At 42.8% G+C, this 21,768-nt stretch overlaps 1 protein-coding gene across 1 annotated transcript in view; it reads left to right on the top strand.

Annotated features, from left to right (window-relative positions):
* The first annotated feature begins 18,296 nt into the window (after positions 1-18,296).
* The window catches only part of ltk (leukocyte receptor tyrosine kinase), a 172,073-nt gene continuing 168,601 nt past the window's right edge, over positions 18,297-21,768 (top strand). Inside the window, exon 1 of the mRNA XM_043698197.2 lies at positions 18,297-18,617. Within this exon, the coding sequence (XP_043554132.2) occupies positions 18,560-18,617 (58 nt within the window). The 5' untranslated portion in view covers positions 18,297-18,559. The remainder of the gene's footprint in view (positions 18,618-21,768) is intronic.

Below are 21,768 nucleotides of genomic sequence, written 5' to 3'. Positions count from 1 at the left end.
AGAGGCTGTTGGTTTAGATTTGCCAGAAAATTATTTGCTTCAGAAGTGCTACACTCTGTCAACCCTAAGATTAATAGAACAGTGCAATCCAGAGCTGAAATTCAGGACAACCTCGGATGAGATTTGTCCCTGTGGTGAATTCTTAGGTACTATGGTTTTCCTCCTGCTCCCTTCTTCTGGGATTGCGAATATGGTGAAGGAAGATTTCATATTTGGATTAGAACTGAAATACTGTGCAAATGTGCCTCCTGATTTGCTGAAGTCCTGTGACCTTTTCTGCATGGCACTCACTGCAGCTTACAATTCTTGCAATAAAACCAGATTGTCCTGTGAGTTCATCACATGGTGTCAGAGTAAAGCTGATATTGAGTGTTGAATAGTTGTGTTGAACTTCAGCTACTCAAAGAGGAACACAGAAATGTTCAGAGCTACTGAAAGCTGCAGAAAAAAAACTGCAGGAAGTTGCAGAAAAGGAAAAAAGAAACAGGTTGCAGCTGAAATCGTGGACTCAAATTTTCCTCTTCCAGCACTGATCAGAATGAAAGGGAATATGAAACAGAACTGGCAGTAGTTGCACTCACAATGGCAAAATTGTGACAGATTGAATTAACAAACCAAACTGGCTGCACATTTATTATTGTTGGGGAGACACTAATACAAAGTGCGACACATCCTAAATCTCGCCCATGAACAAAAATAAAACAGACAATAGAAACTTTGAAAGCCTTGAAGGCAAACTTACTAGCCCAAGTAAATATAACTTATGAACTTATGTTCAATATTAGATCTCAAGGTGAAAAAGAACCCTTTGCTCAATATGTGACTGCATTGACACGACATGACAATCTGTGCACTTGCACCATTGTCAAACATTCTAAATAAAGACAGGATTGTTTTAGGTTGAAGAGATCCTGCAGAGAGAGCATGTCTACCGAGATAAACTTACTCTCAGGCAAGTAATCAACATGTGCAGAAGTGCTAAGGTTATAAATCAGCAAATAGAGCATATTCATGCCAGAGACCCCACACTTTGCACTACGCTGATAAATATTTCAGGCTGAAAGGACAGAAAGACCACAGACAGAGGGCAGGATGCAATTATTGTGGGGGATAACATACCCAGCAGTGTTCTCATTTTAAGAACTGGAATCATTGTGCACATGAGTGTACAGCTGGAAGGAAATAGAACAAGCAGGTAGAGATGGCGAGATATTAGCTTCAGATTCAGACTTATTACTCTATATTATGCAGCAGGTTGGTTCAGTCAGGTCAACAGACAATAAATGATTTCTGACTGTTGAAATAATGACTACCAAAGGAGAATATCAGGTCAACATGAAGGGTTGGATTGGCACTGGTGCATCATGTAACATGATGACTTTCAGTGACCTGAGCCAATGGTTCAACATGCTGATCCAAAAAAAAAGTCCCAGACAGTAACCATGAGGCTGTATAATAGCATCACATCTGTACTGAGAGGCCAGATTAGGCCATAAGCCCTACTCAATGACAAGAATGATGATCAACAGTTCCACAGATGACAAGCAAAAGCCACTCATCTCAAATAGGGCATGTCTACAAATTGGAATGATAACCCTAACTGTGTTATATATCCTAGAGGAATATTTATTGGTATGGAATGTCTTCCTGGAGAATATCTTCTTGAAGTAGATGAGAATGGGAAGAAAATTCAGCATCTGATGAGGAAAGTTCCAGTTGCCTTCAAGGTCAGTCAGAAAGACAAGAGAAGAAGGGGAAAGAAGGGATTAATCAGAAAAGTGGAAACTCCTGCAGAATGGATTAGTAGTATGATAGCAGTGAGAAAAATAACTAGATCAACTGAGAACGTATATCAATCCAAAAACTGGAAATAAAGCTCTGAAGAGATCTCACCACCCCATGCCAGGCATCAAATGAATTATGCCATAACATCTAAAAGGATAGATCATCACCACCTTGGATGTGAAGGATGGTTACTGCAAGTGAAGTTGAATAAAAGCAGTATGTTTGTAATTACATTGTGAACATAGTTCAGGAGATACAGACGGTTGCCTGTGTTGATTGGCATTTACACAACTGCAGAAATGTATCAATATAGGCAGCATGAGATGGTTAGTGATGTAACCAGTTACAGGAAGCATGTTATCAAGCTGGAGAGCATTCAAAAGAGATTTATCTAGATGCGGCCAGGTATAGAAGGTTCACGTTATAAAGGAAGGCTGGATAAGCTGAGACTTTTTTCACTGGAGCATAAGTGGTTGAGAGGTAACCTGATAGAAGTTTATAAAATAATGAGAGGTTATAGACAGAGTTGATGGTAATTGTCTTTTCCCTAAGATGGGGAGTTTCAAGATGAAGGAGCACATTTTTAAGATGAAAGGAGAGAGACATAAAAATCCAGAAGAAGCGAATGTTTTACACAGAGGGTGGTTCGTGTGTGGAATGAATTTCCTGAGGAAGTGGTGGATGCGGGTACAATTACAAAGTTGAAAAGACATTTGGAAGGATAAATGAATAGGAAAGGTTTGGAGGAATATGGACCAGGAGCAGGCAGGTTGGACTAGTTCGGTTTGGGATTATGATCGGCGTGGACTAGTTGAACCGAAGGGTTTGTTTCCTTGCTATATGACTCTATGACTTCTGTGTGGCACTGTGTCAAATGACATTCACACATCTGTTGATGGCATGTTCCTGGTTTGTACCTGACTTATCACTTTCCTGAATTCCTTTGTGGCTATGTACCCAATTTATCACCTTTTTTCTAAGATCTCTGTGTTAGATCTCTTATTAAATCATTGAAATTCACTTTACACATTTGCGCACTTGCACCTTTAATGCTTTCTGCTCTCTTTTCATGTTCTGGATTATAGGGTGGGCATGGCAAGCGACACAATCTGTTACTGCATCACACCCAGCTTGCCCTATTTCATTTTCTGGTACACTTTCTCTCCTTATTAGAATAAAGACGTATTGATTGAGAAAATTCACCAAACCAGAAATGCCTCTTCCCTAGCTTTGCCATTATTATTTTGTTGAAATCTTCTACCATAACCTTATTTTTATCAAGCACCTTTGAAATTTGCCAAACAAATGCTATCTATTTCTTTTCTGTCTATTTGAGATTCTGAATACAAAACCCAAAACTCTCCCTCTTCTGTTCCCCAACTTGAGATAAATTGTTTCAGACCCATAACAATCTAAGAAATTGCTCTATTTACAGATGTAACATTATTTTTAATCAATATTCTTAATCAGGAATATTTAGATTACATTCCAGATCTTCTCTGTGTTAATGCAGCCACATCATAATCCTGTGGAGCAATTTGTGTCTGCAGTTCAACAACCTTATTAGCTACACTACAAACACTAACACACAGGCAGTTTAATACTTTTGCTATTTCCTTCAATCTGCTCCCTGCAATTTCTGGGAAATTTCAAGTTTTGCTGCTGTTTATATCTCTGTCTGCTGATCTCAGCTCTGTTCCTCTGCTTCTTTTTGGCTCCAGTCTCCATGACAAATCAGCTCAAACACTCCCCAGCTGCAGTAGTTAGTCTCTCAGTGAGAACGTCGGCTATGTGGGTTTCCTCTGGTTGCTTCGCTTTCCTCTTACAGTCTAAAGATATGCAGGTTAGTTGGATTGGGCATGGGAAACACAGGGTTACAGGGATAAGGTAGGGAGGTGGGCCTGGGTGGGATGCTCTTTGGGGGGTCAGTATGGACTTGATGGGCTAAATGGCTTGCTTCCATGCTATAGGGATTCTATTACTCTACGCGTGGCATCCTTTACTGAGCTGATATTTCATTCAAAGATTAAGTATGTACTTACAGGGGCACTTATCCATGCCCCTAACTATCCAATCACATATGATTATATGCAATTCCGTGCATTTTGTTTTGTACCCCTGTGTGCATTCAAGGCTTGTGTGGGCAGGGTGATGGAGTAAAGTCATTGGATGAGTTATCATGAGGTCCAAATTCATGCTTTGCGGGTATGGTTTCAAATCAACAGCAGCAGCTCATGAAATTTAAATTCAATTCGGGCTTATATGTGACTCCAGACCGCAACATTCTGTAGATATATTGGTGTACAATCAATATAGTTGACTATTCACCACCCTTTGAAGTGACCCTAGCAAACCATTCACAATTAGGGATAGGCAGCAAATGCAATTCCAGGCAGCAACATGCACATCCCATGAGAAAATTATTGTTTTGATGGGAGATTTATTTCTCCATGGAGGCACTGCTCTCCCCAAATTTCAAAACTGATCCTGCCCTCCTCCAACCCAGTCTGGTAATCACACACCCTTGCTGCTGTGGGCTGGCCGTGTCTTGCGATGTACATCAGGGGAAATGCATAGATTCCCTGATGCACTGCAACGTCTCCATCTCTGAGATTCGGCCCTGGAACCTGAGCAATTGGCAGCGTTTTGTGCACACATTGCTGTCCAGGAATTGTCATGGAGCTGCCATATGGAACATGATGTATGGTATGCAGTCCCCCACCAGCCTGTAATGGGAATTAACTGACTTGAGTTCCCTGTCACTGAACTCCAAAACATTGAAGCAAATGATGACTTAGTCATTCAGACATCATCTATGCAAATCTATGAGAACACTTCTGGAAGAGTGATACAAACATGGGAAGTAGCTAATAAAAGACCTCCCATAACTATTCTTTTTAATCGAAAGCACAGTGGAAACTGCAGTCAAGTGAATTTCAGCAATTAAAAAGAAACAAATAAAACTAATGAACTAATAAACTGCTCTCACACTCACTGACATCACCACAGATAGATGGGTTTATATTCTGGCTCACTGCTCTCACTGAGACACTCCATCCTCATTGAGTCACTCTACCCTCACTGATTCGCTCTACCCTCACTGTCACACTCCACCCTCACTGACATACTCCACACTCTCTTACACTCCCCATCCTACTAACACACTCCACCCTCACTGACTCATTCCAACTTCACTGACACACTCCACCCTCACTCACACTCCACTCTCATTCACTCACTCCACTCTCACTGACATACTCCACCCTCAGTGACACTCTCCACCTTCACTGACACTCCACTCTCACTTCCTTCCCACAATCATTCTATCCCCATCCTCACTCTCACCTCACCTGACTCTATCACCCTCACCTATGCACCCCACCCTCAGTCTCTCTCCTTATTCTCTTTTCCCACCCTCATTCTCTGTCACCACGTTTGCTCACACTCCCCACCCTCACTCACACCCCATCGTCACTCATTCTCCCCACCCTCACATGTGCCCATCCTCGCTAGCTCCATTCCTTGCTCTCGCCCAATCTCGGCTTATTCTATCGCCCTCACTCATACCTCCCATTCTCACTTACTCTCCCCACCCTCACACTCTTCCCACCCTCACCTACTCTCCCCACTCTCCAGTCTCTCTCCCCCACTCTGAGCAGAATTTAATCAGAGGAGTATAACCTTCATGAACAGACTGGGAGTTTTACTTTTCTTATTCTTTGTGGGATGTGGGCATCGCTGGTGAGGCTAGTATTATCACCCATCCCTAACCTGATTGCTCTTGAACTGACTCACTTAGTCTTTTCAGGGGGTGGTTCAGATTCAATTCTGCTGCTGTGTATTTGGAGTCACTTTAGCACAAGCCAGGTGAGGATGGCAGATTTCCTTTCTCTTACAGGGATAAGTGAACCAGATGGGTTTTTAAAAATCATAATTGACAATGGTTTCATGGTCATAATCAATATAATTTTCAATCTTCTAGCTGTCATGATGGCATTTCAACCCATGCACCCTACAACCTGGATTACACATCCAGTGACATTATCACAATGAGAAGTGCCCACCTACCCCCTCCCCCAATCAATTGCTAGTTGAGAACATAAAATCAATTTTAAGTGTGTGTGCAGGGTATGTGCCCTGTGTTAAATTGTGGAGGGGTGGCACAGTATGTCTGTGGTTAGCACTGCTGCCTCACAAGCCAGGAAGCTGGATTTGATTCCACCCTTGGTAGACTGTCTGTGTGGAGTTTACACATACTCTCCGTGTCTGCATGGGTTTCCATCCGATGTTCCGGTTTCCTTCCACAGTCCAAAAATGTGCAGGTTAGGTGGATTGGCCATGGGAAATGCAGGTTCATAGGGATCCTTTTAGGAGGGTGGGTGTGGCCTCAATAGGCCGAATGGCCTGTTCCCACACTGCAGGAATTCTATGATTCTAAGAAGCAGGGATCCTGGCCTGTCACCAGTTGATTCAATTCTGGGCAGGGCAGGCTATAAAAGACCCTTCATCCCCTGTAACACTTTGTAATGAGTAACCTCCACCCATTCCATCTGCAGAGCTCTCCTTCTGAATCCCTGTCGCTCCCCATTCCTATTCGCAAAGATATGCCACCACAGCCAATGAATGGCCCAGGGTTTAGTGACACTCCATGCACAGGTATCCTGGCCATGTGGGAGATGCAACACAACACACTCCTGTTTCACCAGTGCAGCCTGGATGGAGATTGCAGAGGAGGTACAGGCATGGGATCCAGCAATAAGCATGATTCTGGTGCTGCAAACTGATGAACAAGCTCTTCCAGGGTCAATATTGTTCTATTAAACCATATTTCATGGGTCCAAGAGACTTAGTAAGCAGACAGAGAGGACTGGCTGTAAAATGGTGGTTATCCTCAGTGCCACACAATGATAGAGACCAGTCTATGGGACAGTTATTGCACAAGATAAAGTATCATCACTCACCAGTTATAAAGTGGTCAGTGTTTGGCATGGGCTGCATGGGGATAAGGGGAGTAGGTATCTATTTACACATCAGTACGTCTTCACTTTGTTAGACAAGACAAGGAGACTGGCAGAGAGACTAAGCCCAGAGCAGGGAAGGCCGAGCTGAGCACAATCACGACTTATAGCAGGAGGCCTTGGAGGTGTACAGGAGTTCCAGATAGTGAGGTTTGAACTATCTAGTCAGCAGAGTGAGAACTCTTCCAACCTTGTATCAACACATCAGCACCATAATAAGATCATAAGACATAGGAGCAGTGGTCAGCCTTCAGGCCATTGAGTTTGCTCCTCAATGAGATCATGACTGATCTGATAATCCTTAACTCCACTTTCCTGCCTTTTTCCTATAACCCTTGATTCCCCTACTGATTAAAAGTCTGTCTATCTCAGCCTTTAATATATTTATCAACATACCCTTGACAGCCTCCTGCAGTAAAGAATTCTGCAGATTCAATATGCTCAGAGAGAAAACAATTCCTCTTCACCTCTGTCTTAAATGTGTGTCCCCTTAATCTAAGACTGTGCCCTCTGGTCCTAGACTCTCCCACAAGGGGAAACCACCTTGCCAAATCTACTCTGTCAAGTTTCCTAAGCATTTTATATATTTCAATAAGGTCACCTCTCATTCTTCTAAACTCCAATGAGTGCAAACCCAATCTACTTAATGTCTCCTCATTCGACAGTCCCTCCATATCTGAGATCAACTTAGTGGATCTTCTCTGACTGCCTCCAATGCCAGTCTCTCTTTCCTTAGATAACGGGCCCAAAATTGTTCAGAGTATTTCAGTTGCAGTCTAATGAGTGCCTTGTACAGTTTTAATAAGACTTTCCAACGGTTATACCCCAAACCCTATGAATAAAGGTTGACATTCCATTTGCCTTCTTCATTACCTGCTGAATTTGGACGTTAGCTTTTTGTGACTCCCAAATTCCTCCATTCTGCAGTCGTTTCCATTTAAATAACATACGGTTCCTCTCTTCTTCCTGCCTAAGTGTCTAACTTCACATTTTTCCACATTATATTCCATCTGCCAGATTAATGCTCATTTGTTCACCTTTCTATATCCTGTTGTTGCCAATCCAATTCACCCCACTTGATATCAAGAAACAGCTGGGGGTACTGGCAATATTCTGGTAGAAGTACAGAAGGCTTGTGTTCCAGAACTTTTCAAACCCCTAGCCAAGCTCTTCCAGTACAGTTACAGCTCTGGCACCTACCCAACAATGTGGAAAATTGTTCAGGTATGTCTGGTACATAAAAATCAGCGCAAATCCAACCTCGCCAATTACCACCCCATCAATCTACTCTCGATCATCAGTAAAGTGATGGAAGGTGTCATCAACAGTGCTATCAAGCAGCATTTGCTCCGCAATAACCTGGTCAGTGATGCCTAGTTTGGGTTCCGCCAAGGCCACTTAGCTTCTGACCTTATTACAGCCTTAGTTCAAACATGGACAAAAGAGCTGAATTCCAGATGTGAGGTGAGAATGACAGCCATTGACATCAAAGCTGCATTTGACTAAATGCAACATCAAGGATCCCACCCAAAACTGGAGTCAGTGAGAATCACAGGGAAATCTCTCCGCTGTTTAGAGTCATATGTGCACATAGGAAGATGGTCATGGTCGTTGGATGCCAGTCATCTCAGTTCTAGGTCATCTGTGCAGACGCTCCTCAGAATAGTATCCTGGGCCCAACCATCTTCATTAATGACCTGCCCTCCAATATAAGGTCAGAAGTGGGGATGTTCACCAATGATCGCACAATTGTTCAGCACTATTCACGACTCCTCAGATACTGAAACAGTCCATGTTCAAATGCAGCAAGATCTGGATAATACCGTGATGATGTGCAAGAAGTCAGTGTTTATTGGGTGCCCACACCTGTGGTGTGATGTGTATTTTCAAGGCAATGTTACATTGCTGAACATGCAGCAACAGCCGGCCTTCCCTGGTGAGCCAGGATCATGGTCAATTGACCAGGTCACTGATGAGAATGAGAAGTGATGTGATTCAGCTAAGTCATGGCTTGACAAAATGTGCAGGGAGGAACATGATAGCCTCATTGCTGTAAGTGCCACTGGAAAGCTGGCACTTTGAGAAAGGTCCATTCCCTTTGGTCTTTCAGCAGTAGAGGGAATGTGTGTTGAGGCAAATGCAGATGAAACATGGCAGACAAGGAAACAAATCAGGGAAGGACTTATATACTTAATGGAAAGGTCCTGGGGAGTATTGCTGAACAAAGAGACCTTTGAGTGCAGATTCATAGTTTCTCGAAAATGGAGTTGCAGGTAGATAGGACAGTGAAGAAGGCGTTTGGTATGCTTTCGTTTATTAGTCAGTGCATTGACTTTAGGAGATGGGAGGTCATGTTATGGCTGAACAGTACATTGGTTAGGCCACTTATGGAATTCTGTGTGTAATTCTGGTCTCTCTATTACAGGAAGGATGTTGTGAAACCTGACAGGGTTCAGAAAAGATTTACAAAAATGTTGCCAGGCTTGGAAGATTTGAGCTGTAGGTAGAGGTTGAATAGGCTAGAGATATTTTCCCTGAACTGTGGGAGGTTGAGGGGTGACCTTATAGAGGTTTATAAAATCATGAGGGGCATGGATAGGGTGAAAACCCAAGATTATTTTCCTTGGGTGGGACAGTCCAAAGCTAGAGGGCATAGGTTTAAGGTGGGAGGGGAAAGATTTAAAAGGGACCTAAGGAGCAACTTTTTCACGCAGAGGGTAGTGCATGTATGGAATAAGATGGTAGTGGCTGGTACAATTCCAACATTTAAAAGGCATCTGGATGGGTATATGAATAGGAAGGATTTGGAAGTATATGAGCCAAAGGCTGGCAAATGGAACTGGATTAATTTAGGATATCTGGTTGGCATGGACAAGTTGGACTGAAGGGTTTGACTCTGTGCTGTACATCTCTATGACTCAAAAAGTAAGTGCATCACTGTAGGTCAAAGCAATTGAACAGAAGGTTGTCCCTGACATCCCTGGCATAGCTTTACATGGCCCTAGCATGGTGAGCTACTGTGAGATCTCCATATTCATCCTCATATTCCTCACGCCACCCTCATCTGAGGTTATCAACTCCTCCATATCCTTGTTTGACAGTTCTTCTCCCCTTTGTAATTCAACACGATGCAAGGCACAGAGGATGATGAAAATGCTGGACACCCTCAGGGGCATGTATTGCAAAATTCCATCAGACCAGTCAAAGCATCTGAAGTGGGTTTTGAACAGACCTGTTATCTCTTGTTGAGTAGCGTGCTGCATTACCGTTCTTGTGGGGATTATGTATTGCTGTCAAGAGCCCATGGATTAGCCCTTGTCACCTAGTGTCCAACCTTGTCTTTTGACAGGGTCTCGAGTCACAACAAAAGCTAGGAATTCCTTAAGTTGTGTGAATCATGAGAGCTCCCTGGAAAACAAACAGATGCTTTCATAATTTTTTTCTAGTGCTCATAGACTAGTTGAATTTTGAGGAGAAAAACCCCCTTCCGACTTATAAACTCCCAAGAAGCTTGTGAGTGCAGTCAATAACTCTCTCTGTTTGACCATTGTTGACTATTGGGAATGCGTGACATGTCCATTGGCCTCACCAAGGACTACCTTCTCCCCCACTTCCAAAGTGGTTTCCTCCTACATTACCCTGATCTCTAGTGAAGTAACAGTTTCTTCGTAGCAATGTGATGGACATGAGCACAGTGACCCTGCAGCTGGAATTCAATCACCTCCAGCCCTCCACGTCATCCTCAAGCTTACCTCCTGTTGTTCTTAAACCGTCCAGCATCACTACACTCCTTCCCACAATCAACCTGAAGCATCCAGCCAACAACCTCAACTCACAATGTTGATGCTTAACTCTCTCACCCTCATCATTGACCTTTGGACTACCACTTTCCATTAGACTTGACCTGCTTTTACTTTCTATCCAGACTCTGTCAGGCTACTATTGGCCTCTTCTACAGTCAAACCAGCCTTAACTTGCTTCAAGTGTGACATCCCTTCCCTGAATTTTGACCTGCCAAGTGTGGTAAAGCTGTCTCCTTTGGACACATAGGATGGGGCCACTGCTCTGTAGGCCAGAAACAGGCTTTCTTTAGACACTTCCTTCCACCCATGCCCTTATATGTGTCAGCTCTTTGCTGTACTGCTTTTGGAGGACCCAACTACTCAGTCCTCCTTCTTGCTAACCTAACCATCGTGCTCTTTGAGAACCTGATGACCAGAACTGCCATCTTGGTAGTCCAACATTTTATCTGTGCACTATTTCTTGCCCGTGAACACCCCTGAAAACTTATTATCCTGCTGCTAGTGAATGATGAGCTCCAGGAGTGAGGAGAAGACAGAACTTCACCTCCAATCCAAAGATTGAGCAACATTGTTTGGAGCACCTCTCCCATTTAAACTGCTGGGAAATAGGAGGCATGTATTTCCTGTGTAACAGTGATGTTCATAGATTGAAGAAGTTGGGACTGTTTTCCTTGAAGAGAAGGCTGAGAGTTTTCAGAATCATGACTGGGCTGGACAGAGTAGACAGGGAAAAGCTGTTCCTGTTTGCAAGTGGAAAAAAGAAGAACGAGAGGGCATAGACTTAAAGTGTTGCGCAAATGAAGCAAGGGTGATGTGAGAAAATAATTCTTTCACATGGTGAGTCTGGAATGCACTGCCTGGAAATGAGTGGTGGAGGCAGATTTAATTGAGGAAGTCATGGGAGAACTGTTTGGATAGTAATGGCATACAGGGATATGGGGAAAGGCTGGAGATTGGCACTGGGTAATAGAGCAAATACAGGCATGATGGGCCAAATGGTCTCCTTCTACACCATTGTGGTTCTGTGACTCTGTGGCTCACCAGGTGCCATGTTGGCTGCTTCATCCTTTACCTTAAAAACTCAACAAGATGTCAGGGAACTGATATTTCCCTGGTGTTTAATCAGACTGGACCACCAAGTATCCCGCTCTTCCAGACCTCATTAAAAAGCACTTGGTCACCTCTGGTTTTCCCGCTGTTATCCGCTACACTCTCACACTGCTCCCCCTTCGGATTTCTCTCTTCACTCTCGCTGGAAGAGCTACCGTTGACAGCAGACGAGCAAGAAAGAAAATATTCGCAAGGGTGCTCCCAGCAATGGAGTTAGTTTTCTAGAACTTGGCTTTCCTGAAAAATTCAGTGGGCTGAAATATTAGCAATCTGCTGACATGCCAGGGAAATATAGTGCTCTGTTAGTCAAACTTGATCCTTCCCTCATCCCCCCAGCCGCCTCCTGCATTGTGCAGTGGTTGGCAAGAAGCCATCCTGCAGAGGATAATGAATATGGAAAACCACGGTTAGCAATGGATCTCAGAGCAATGCTGAGGCCAATTTGAATCTCTGATCCACAAATATCATCGAGAATGGAAAGGGAAACCAAAAGCAATAAGTTCTTGTAGATTAAGGAATGTCTTTGCATTGTAACAGAAGACTCTAGTAATCCTGCTTTCAGACTGTAGCTTAGAAAGCACACAGATAGACCCAGCACTTGTGTCAGGGGATGGGTGAACCGATTCATGCCTGAATTGGATGCACCATGTAGTCCAGCCTTTTGATATTGCCCTTCCACAATCCAGGATTCTGTGGCCACCACCATTCCCATTCATACTATATCTTTAAGAACTCCTCCCCACCCCATCCCAGTCCAGGACGTCAGATTCCATGTTCACTCCACCACTTCAGTTTCATCACATTCCAGCTATCCCATTCTTCAGCCATTTTCATCCTTCTTAATCCATGCCTCAAAGATTTCATCTCTGGCTGATGACGCTTCCAAGAACCTTGCTTGGCCTCAGATAATGTGGAAATCGTTTTTGATTTCCTCATAGAATTGTGGACATGTGGAACAGACTGCCAGCAAAATTAATTGAGGTAGATTCTATTTTGTAAACTTATGCAGCATCTTGTATAAATATTTAGCTGAAACAAGATTAGAGGATATAGGAATAGGAAGGATGTGGTTGCTTTGGAGAGGGTGCAGAGGAGGTTCACCAGGATGTTGCCTGGTATGGAGGGCACTAGCTATGAAGAGAGGTTGAGTAGATTAGGATTATTTTTGTTTGAAAGATGGAGGTTGAGGGGGTGCCTGATTGAGGTCTACAAAATCATGAGAGGTATACACATGGTGGATAGCAAGAAGCTTTTTCCCAGAGTGGGGGACTCAAATACTAGAGGTCACAAGTTCAAGGTGAGAGGGAAATGTTTCAGGGAGATCTGCGTGGAAAGTTCTTTATGCAGAGGGTGGTGGGTGCCTCGAATGCCTTGCCAGCGGAAGTGGTAGAGGTGGGCATGATCGTGTCATTTAAGATGCATCTAGACAGATACATGAATGGGCAGGGAACAGAGGGATACAGATCCTTAGAAAGTAAGCGACAGGTCTAGATAGAGGATCTGGATCGGTGCAGGCTTGGAGGGCTGAAGGGCCTGTTCCTGTGCTGTAATTTTCTTTGTTCTTTGAAGCAAAAAAGCATTTAAACAGAGTTTTTCACAATTGCAGTGTTTCCCAAAGCACTTACAAAAACAGCCTTACATAATCAACATGGCAAGCAACTACATGCATTTAAACAGCAACTTCAAGATAGCGAAATATATGCTTCACAGTCATGGACAACAGAGAGAAGATACCTCAAAACACAGCAGAAGTATAATCAATGAAGCCCTTCAAGAAACCTTCCAATCCATTGACAAGGACAGTGGTTCAACAGCAGCATCCTCTCCCAAACTAACCTGTCCAGCAATTAGCCAATAAAAATAAACTAGCTCTACAGGGTACGGCATGTTCCCACTTAGAACCCAGTCACCTGAAAAAACTGCACACCTTGTAAGTTGGTCAAGGCACGAGACTCCCAGTAAGAAACACAAGTGCTTTAGGAGTGATGTCAAAGTATCCTGAAGAGGTCAGACATACACAACTCCTGGGAGTCACTGGCTCATGATATGTCAGAATAATGAAGGTTCATTCAGGAAGGTACCATACTCATTGAGAAACATAACAACAAAAGTTGAGGGGGTTGAGAGAGTGCACAAAACCTTTCAACAACTCTTTGATCCAGACCTTCCAACAACTCATTCACACAAACCTCCAAACAACTCATTTACACAAACCTCCCAATAATGTATCAAAACAAACCTTCCAGCAACCCATCTATCCAGACTTTCCAACAAATAATCTACATCGAGCTCTCAACAACTCAATTACTCAAAACTCCCAACATCTCATAGAATTACAACAACTTTAGTCATTCAATAACTCATCGACACCAAGTTCCAAACAATTCATCTGCAACATCCAAACATCTCATCTATCCAACCTTTGCAACAACGTACTGATTGAAACCTCCCAGCAACTCATCTAACCAAAGTTCCCAAAAATGTATCTACTGAAGCTTTGTAACAACTCATCTAAACAAACCTCCCAATAACACACCTACACAAATCTCAGCAACACATCGCTATAAATCTCCTGACAACTCATCAGCACCCACCCAACAGCACATATCTTCAAAACTCCCAATATCTCATCTACTCAAATTCCCAACAAATCATCTACCCAATCCTCCCAACAATTCATCTGTCTAGACCTCCAAACAAATCATCTGCACAAAGTTTGCAACAATTCATTTACTCAAGGTTTCCAACAACTCATCTAACCAAACCACCCAAGAATTCATTTACCCAAACCTCTCAACTCATTTACACAAATCTCCCAACTTATCTACACAATTGTCCAAACAACTCATTTACCCAAACCGCACAACTTGTCTTCCATACCCAGACAACTGCTCATCTTTCCAAACTTCCCAACAACTCATCGACATAAACTTATCAAGAGCTCATCTTCAAAAGGTTTCCAACAACACATCAATACAAACTGCAGCAACTCGTCCCAGAAAACCTACCAAGAACTCATCAAAGCAAACATCCCAACAAATCATCTACACAAACCTCCCAATGACTCATCAACCCAAGGACTTCCAACAACTCTTGACCGAAAGCACTCAAATACCCATCTACCCAATCCTCCAAAATACTCAAAACTCCCAAGGAATCATTACAGAAACATCCCAAATAATTCATCTGCACAAACCCCCCAATAACTCATTTATACAAATGTCACAACATCTCATCTACCCAAACCTCCCAATAACTCATCTACACAAATGCCACAAGAATTCATCTACTCAAACCTCCCAATAACTCATCTACTCAAACATCTCAACATCATCTGTCCTGCATAGACGTAGGTCTACAAATCATGCACTGGACTTTTGAACCACCTCAGAAGCTATTAAACCAGTATAGACAGGACTAATTCTTAATTCTGAGGAATTGCCTGAGAAGAGTTTATGCTCTTTGCAATGTCATTCTCAAACAAGGTTTAACCGTGAGCAGAGTAGTGAGCTATCATGAAATATTGGACAAAGAGATTGTTTTAAGAAATATCCTAAAGGAAGAGTCAGAGATAAAGATTCAAAAACGGTTAGGAAGAGCATTTCAGAGTTTCAGGACTGGCAGATGAAGACACAGGTCCTAAACAGTGTATGCACAGGTAAAGGCAAGCAGAGTAAAATAAAGTTAATATAAGTAAAATTATGGCATTGCAGGCCTGCTTGGGCACATGGAATGCATATCTTTTGAAATGTGGGGGGTCACAAATATTTCACATAAGTTAGACAACCACATGTGCAAGAGGTGTCATCAGTTCCACGTTATGGAATCTGAGTCACAGCTGGAGTCACTGTGGGGCAGCCATGAGAGAGAATGGGCAACTGCCAGACAGTCTCAGATGTTTAGGCAGATCTGAAGGAGCCTTTTGAGTCTATCTTGCTCACATGAATTAAATACATGAATTAAATAAAAATAAGCGACTCAAAGATTGCATGTAGCCTCCCTGGTAACCAAGTTCAAGGATGCCTCCAAAACTGGTGCAGGATAATCCTTTGGGGAATGGTGAATGACTTGAGATTGTGGCCCACATTGGTATCAAAGAGATAGGTAGAAAGAGGGATGCGGTCTTAGATGGCTGAGAAAGTGATTTAAAAGCAGGATCTCTAAGGCAGTATTGTCAGGGTTAGTCTCAGTAGTCAAGAGCAACTAAGGTCAGGCAATAAATGCTGGCCAGCCAGCCACGCCCGCATCTCACAAATGAATAAAAGAACGTATGCCACATGCCTCTGTGTATGGAAATCAGAAAGAAGTATAAATGAACATGTGGCTATTGAAATGGTGTTGGAGGGAGGCCATTAAATTTCTCGGGTATTTGGACTGGTTCTGGGATAGATGGGGCCTGTACATCTTTCCGATAGGAAGGAGACCAGAATTACACGCAAAATTCCAACAGTGGCCTAACCAATGTCCTGTACAGCCGCAACATGACCTCCCAACTCCTGTACTCAATACTCTGACGAAGAAAGGAAAGCATACCAAATGCCTTCTTCACTATCCTATCTACCTGTGACTCCACTTTCAAGGAGCTATGAACCTGCACTCCAAGGTCTCTTTGTTCAGCAACACTCCCTAGGACCTTACCATTAAGTGTGTAAGTCCTGCTAAGATTTGCTTTCGCAAATGCAGCACCTCACATTTATCTGAATTAAACTCCATCTGCCACTTCTCAGCCCATTGGCCCATCTGGTCCAGATCCTGTTGTAATCTGAGGAGACCCTCTTTGCTGTCCACTACACCTCCAATTTTGGTGTCATCTGCAAACTTACTAACTGTACGTCTTATGCTCGCATCCAAATCATTTATGTAAATGACAAAAAGTAGAGGACCCAGCACCGATCCTTGTGGCACTCCACTGGTCACAGTCCTCCAGTCTGAAAAACAATCCTCCACCACCACCCTCTGTCTTCTATCTTTGAGCCAGTTCTGTATCCAAATGGCTAGTTCTCCCTGTATTCCATAAGATCTAACATTGCTAATCAATCTCCCATGGGGAACCTTGTCGAACGCCTTACTGAAGTCCATATAGATCACATCTACTGCTCTGCCCTCATCAATCTTCTTTGTTACTTCTTCAAAAAACTCAATCAAGTTTGTGAGACATGATTTCCCATGCACAAAGCCATGTTGACTATCCCTAATCAGTCCTTGCCTTTCCAAATACAAGGACATCCTGTCCCTCAGGATTCCCTCCAACAACTTGCCCACCACTGAGGTCAGACTCAATGGTCTATAGTTCCCTGGCTTGTCTTTACCACCCTTCTTAAACAGTGGCATCACGTTTGCCAACCTCTAGTCTTCCGGTACCTCACCTGTGACTATCGATGATACAAATATCTCAGCAACAGACCCAGCAATCACTTCTCTAACTTCCCACAGAGTTCTCGGGTACACCTGATCAGGTCCTGGGGATTTATCCACCTTTAACTGTTTCAAGACATCCAGCACTTCCTCCTCTGTAATCTGGACATTTTGCAAGATGTCATCATCTATTTCCCTAGTCTATATCTTCCATATCCTTTTCCACAGTAAATACTGATGCAAAATATTCATTTAGTATCTCCCCCATTTTCTGTGGCTCCACACAAAGGCCGCCTTGCTGATCTTTGAGGGGCCCTAGTTAGCCTTTTGACCTTAATATATTTGTAAAAGCCCTTTGGATTCTCCTTAATTCTATTTGTCAAAGCTAGACATGGTCTAAACCAGCTCAACAGAGAGAATCAAAATCGGTGAGGGAATTTAGACAGAAGAGAATCTAAGCTGGGTGTAGGAAGTAGAAACGGTGCGAAGTGGAAACAATGTGACAACAAATAACAATATCAACTAGAGTCAAAGCATGGAATGATGTTTAAAAAGACAGATGTACAGGTGCACTACCTGTATGGACAGACCATTCATAATAACGCAGATGAGCTGATGTAAAAGGGTCTAATATAGTTGTCATTTATTCGAGGATATTCAACATTTAAGAAAGACAGGCATAAAAGAAATATGAGTTTGGTAGTGCTAATAATAGGGATATTCTTGCAAATTGTCAGGGTCAGTGCAAAATGACTCTGATGTAGAGTCATCTAGACTGGAAACGTTAGGTTGCTCTCTCTCTTCATGGATGCTGCCCGACTCGCCGTGTTCTCCAGCATTTGTTGCTTTCAGTACAGATTCCAGCAACTGCAGTAATTTGCTTCTACATTACCCCTACACAGCGAAGCCGCTGTGAAACGCCCGGTCGAAGAGGTGGTTGAGAATTGTCATATATGGGAGATAGCGTGGGGTCCACAGTCACTGCTCAATACCCCTTCAAAGCGGAGAAACTGCAGTTAAAAGTGGAGGGTTTTGTTTAAAATATGAACCATTTAAATTAGTTGGCATGGGGTTAAATTATTCACACAATGTAGTTGGACGGGGTGAGGTTTTTATTGGTCCGGTTCCAGAGAGGTCGTGTCCAACATGTGAAACACTGGCAAACTTTGCTGGTTCAAAGAGCTGAATAATTCACAACCAATGCCCCTGATGGGTTGGGGACGGAACCAGAAAGCGAATGGTTGCAGTTCCAGTGGAAGGCTTTAGTTTTTGTTTGGTCAGATTAAATTAACCAGGTCATATGATTGAGCGCTAGTTAAAACAAAAACAGGAGTGTTAGCGTGAAACATTTGGCAGTGGCTGCAATCTGGATCGACTGTACAGAGCGACGCCAGGACAGTCACAGCCTGTTCCCCCACCCTTTTAACACACACATTCCCAGCACAGCCGCCAAGAGACCAGACTCTGCAGCCCCGCTCTGCCATCGCCATGGGCTTGACCCCGATGGGCTCCCAGCTCCGAACACTTTACCTGCTCACTTTCCTCGGTAAGTCCTTGCCCACCGCGGACCGCGGGACTAGGACAGGACAGGAGACCGGGCTGCGTTGGTTCTTGTCCGTGGCTTTGTAGTCGGTTGAAGGTCCGCGGAATTTTTGTGTTTTATGGATGTTATCTTAAACTCAGAGTGGCATCGCTTCGAGACAGGATCAGTGAGCACATGGATAGTTTAGAGTGGTGTGAGCGATATTTTAGAGTTAATACATCTTGTGTTAGCATCAGAATGGTACAGGCTATATGTTAGATTTAGTAAGGTATAGATATTATATTAGGATCAGAATGGTATGGGCAACATGCTAGAGTCAGTCTGGTATAGATCTTGTGTTAGGATCAGAATGGCATGGGCTACATGTTAAAGTAAATGTAGTATAGATTATGTTAGCTTGTGCTAAACTGATCCTAACATAATCTGCACTACATTTACTCTAACATGTATCTTATACCATTCTGATCCTAACAAAATCTATACCACACTGACTCTGACACATATCTATACTTATCCTGTGTTAGAGTCAGCATGGTATAGATTTTATTAGAATCAGAATAGTATGAAATATATGTTAAAATCAGTATGGTATAGATTTTATTAGGATCAGAATTGTATGAAATATATGTTAAAGTCAGTGTGGTATAAATCCTATGCTAAAGTCAAACATAAAGCTCATGCTATTCTAAGTAAGTGTTGTCTAAATAATATGCAACAGTCAGTATATGGCTGTATGTTGGGGACTGAGCATATAGATTTATTTGGTAAGGTCAGAATGGTGTGAATTACATGTTAGGGAGAGAGCAAATGGATTTTGTTAGGATTAATGGATAGATTTTATTGCAGGTATAGTGTGTAGATTTTATTGGTAGGCATTTTCTGGTATGGTCAGTTTGCTATGGGTTTGGATTCAGGGTATATAAATGATCAATGAGGGTGAGTGTGATGGATTTAATGTTTCATGGCAGAGAAGGGGTCTTGAGTTTGACAGGGACATGGTAAGCATTGTATCACATGGTTTAGCACTGTTAATTATATAGTGTAGCAACGACAGTGTGAGAAAATCCCTGTTTAAAAGGTCTGGGTGGACAGTACATATTAATGGTGCAACAAGGTCTGTGTACCATGGGTTTTGTAGCTGTGTGAGGCAAGTGCGACAATAAAGTGACTGACAAGTTGTCAGAGCTAAAACTGTTCCTGCAGAACATAATTGCCATCACACTGTTCAGTGTAAGATTTGGTGCAAAATAATTGCTGCCTTAGTGGAGGCTGTAGCTCTCAAGATTAAATGAAAGCACAAACTGGGAGTTGAGCCACACACATTTAAACAGGTGAACGTTCTTTAGTCTATGGATAGAAATGGCAATGCATCAAGTGCACAACTGAATGTTTCGCAGGAGGTTTTCTCATGCTAGAGACAATGATCTTTTTATTCAGAATTTGCTTTTCAAAAGCTCTTCATTGTTACTGAGCAATGATTTCCCTTCCCCTTCCCTTCTTACTATGTTGCACCTCTGCCTCATACCCTCTCCCCCTACTTTGGCTCCCCTTCAGCTGAGCTCTTTCACTGCGGATAGTTAAGCCATAAAAGATCAGCCAGGGTTCGTCTGCAAACCCTGGGGTCTATGCTGAAATTCCTCATCTGTGCTAGGGGCGAACTGAGGGGGAATTCTCCACCACAACTCCCCCCCCACTTCTTTATGTAAATATTGAAATTGGCTAGGGGTGGGGAACAGACATAAGCTTAGATAAAATGGCCCTCATGGTGGAAGAACCAGCCACTCTCTGACATGGCTAGGGTGAGGATGATGGTTGTTTTGTGAACCGTCAGAGAAAAACTGGAGCTGAGAGCTTGGAACAGAAGGAGGAACAATCAACCTGATTTTATTTTAAAGCATTAATAGATAGGGTGGCAAAGAAAGCGTATGACATGCTTGCCTTTATTGATTGGGAATTGAGTACAAGAGTCAGGACATCATGTTGCAGTTTATTCAACTTTGGTTAGGCCATACTTAAGAGTATTGTGTTCAATTCTGGTCGCAGAAAGGGGTGCAGAAGATGCTACCTGGATTAGAGGATATGAATTATTAGGAGAGGCTAGAAAAACTTGGGTTGTTTTCTCTGGAGCAGCGGAGGCTGAGGGGAGACTTGATAGAAGTCTATAAAGTTATGAAATGTATAGATAGGGTTGATGGTCAGAATCTTTTTCCCAGAGTTGAAGTATCTAATACGAGGGATGTGCATTTAAGGTGAGAGCGGGAAAGTTCAAAGGAGATATGAGGGGTAAGTTTTTTTACACAGAAAATGGTAGGAGTATGGAAGGTGCTGCCAGGGGAGACAGATATGATAGAGGCGTTTAAGGGACTTTTAGATAAGCACATGAATATGCATTGGAGAGGTATGGACCAAGGGCAGTCAGAAGAGTTAGTTTAGCTTCAAGTTCGGCACAATATTGTTGGCCAAAGGGCCCCTTCCTGTGTTGTACAGTTCTATATTCTATTAATGTTGTTCATATTTTAACTTGAAGCTCTGATTACAGCTCTCAAAGTTTGTTTACCAAAAATGTAGTTATGGTGAAAGGAATATCTCAAGGGAGACACTTTAAGATCACAGTCTCCAAAATAATTGCCTGGCAAGCTTTTTTTTTCTCCTTTCCTCTTATTTATAAATGCAATGCAAATTGCAAACAAAATATCATTCATGCACTTGTAACAATGATTTGCATTCAGCTAGCATCTTTGATGTAGCTAAGTGTTGTAAAGTGCTTCAGCAAGAGAATTACCAGAACAGATTTGGCATTTAGCAACTTAGGTAGGTATTGGGGCTGAAGATCCAAAGGTCAATCAAGAGCTTAGTTTTAAGTAAAGTCCTTAAAGAAGGGAATTGAATTGGAAAAGTGGAAGAATTTAGAGCTGTGGGCCTAGGTAATAGACGGTGTGGACACCAGTTATCAAGTGAAGGGACTTGTAGATGATCATGATTGCGGTGTCCTGTTCATTCCTGTGCTAGGGTCCAGTAGCTAATAAAATGAGGAAGTCCAAAGTGAGTTCTGTTGAAGAGTTCTAGGACAAAGTGAGGACTGCAGATGCTGGAAATCAGAGTTGAAAATGTGAAAAAGATGTTTCCTGAAGAAGGGCTCATGCCCGAAACGTCG

The sequence above is a fragment of the Chiloscyllium plagiosum genome, unplaced genomic scaffold (assembly GCF_037043375.1).
Source record: "Chiloscyllium plagiosum isolate Xiang-an unplaced genomic scaffold, Cpla_swu_hap1 HiC_scaffold_8, whole genome shotgun sequence".
NCBI classification, from domain to species: domain Eukaryota; kingdom Metazoa; phylum Chordata; class Chondrichthyes; order Orectolobiformes; family Hemiscylliidae; genus Chiloscyllium; species Chiloscyllium plagiosum.
The sequence above is the reverse complement of the archived record's forward strand: the minus strand, read 5'-3'. Positions and strand labels throughout refer to the sequence as shown.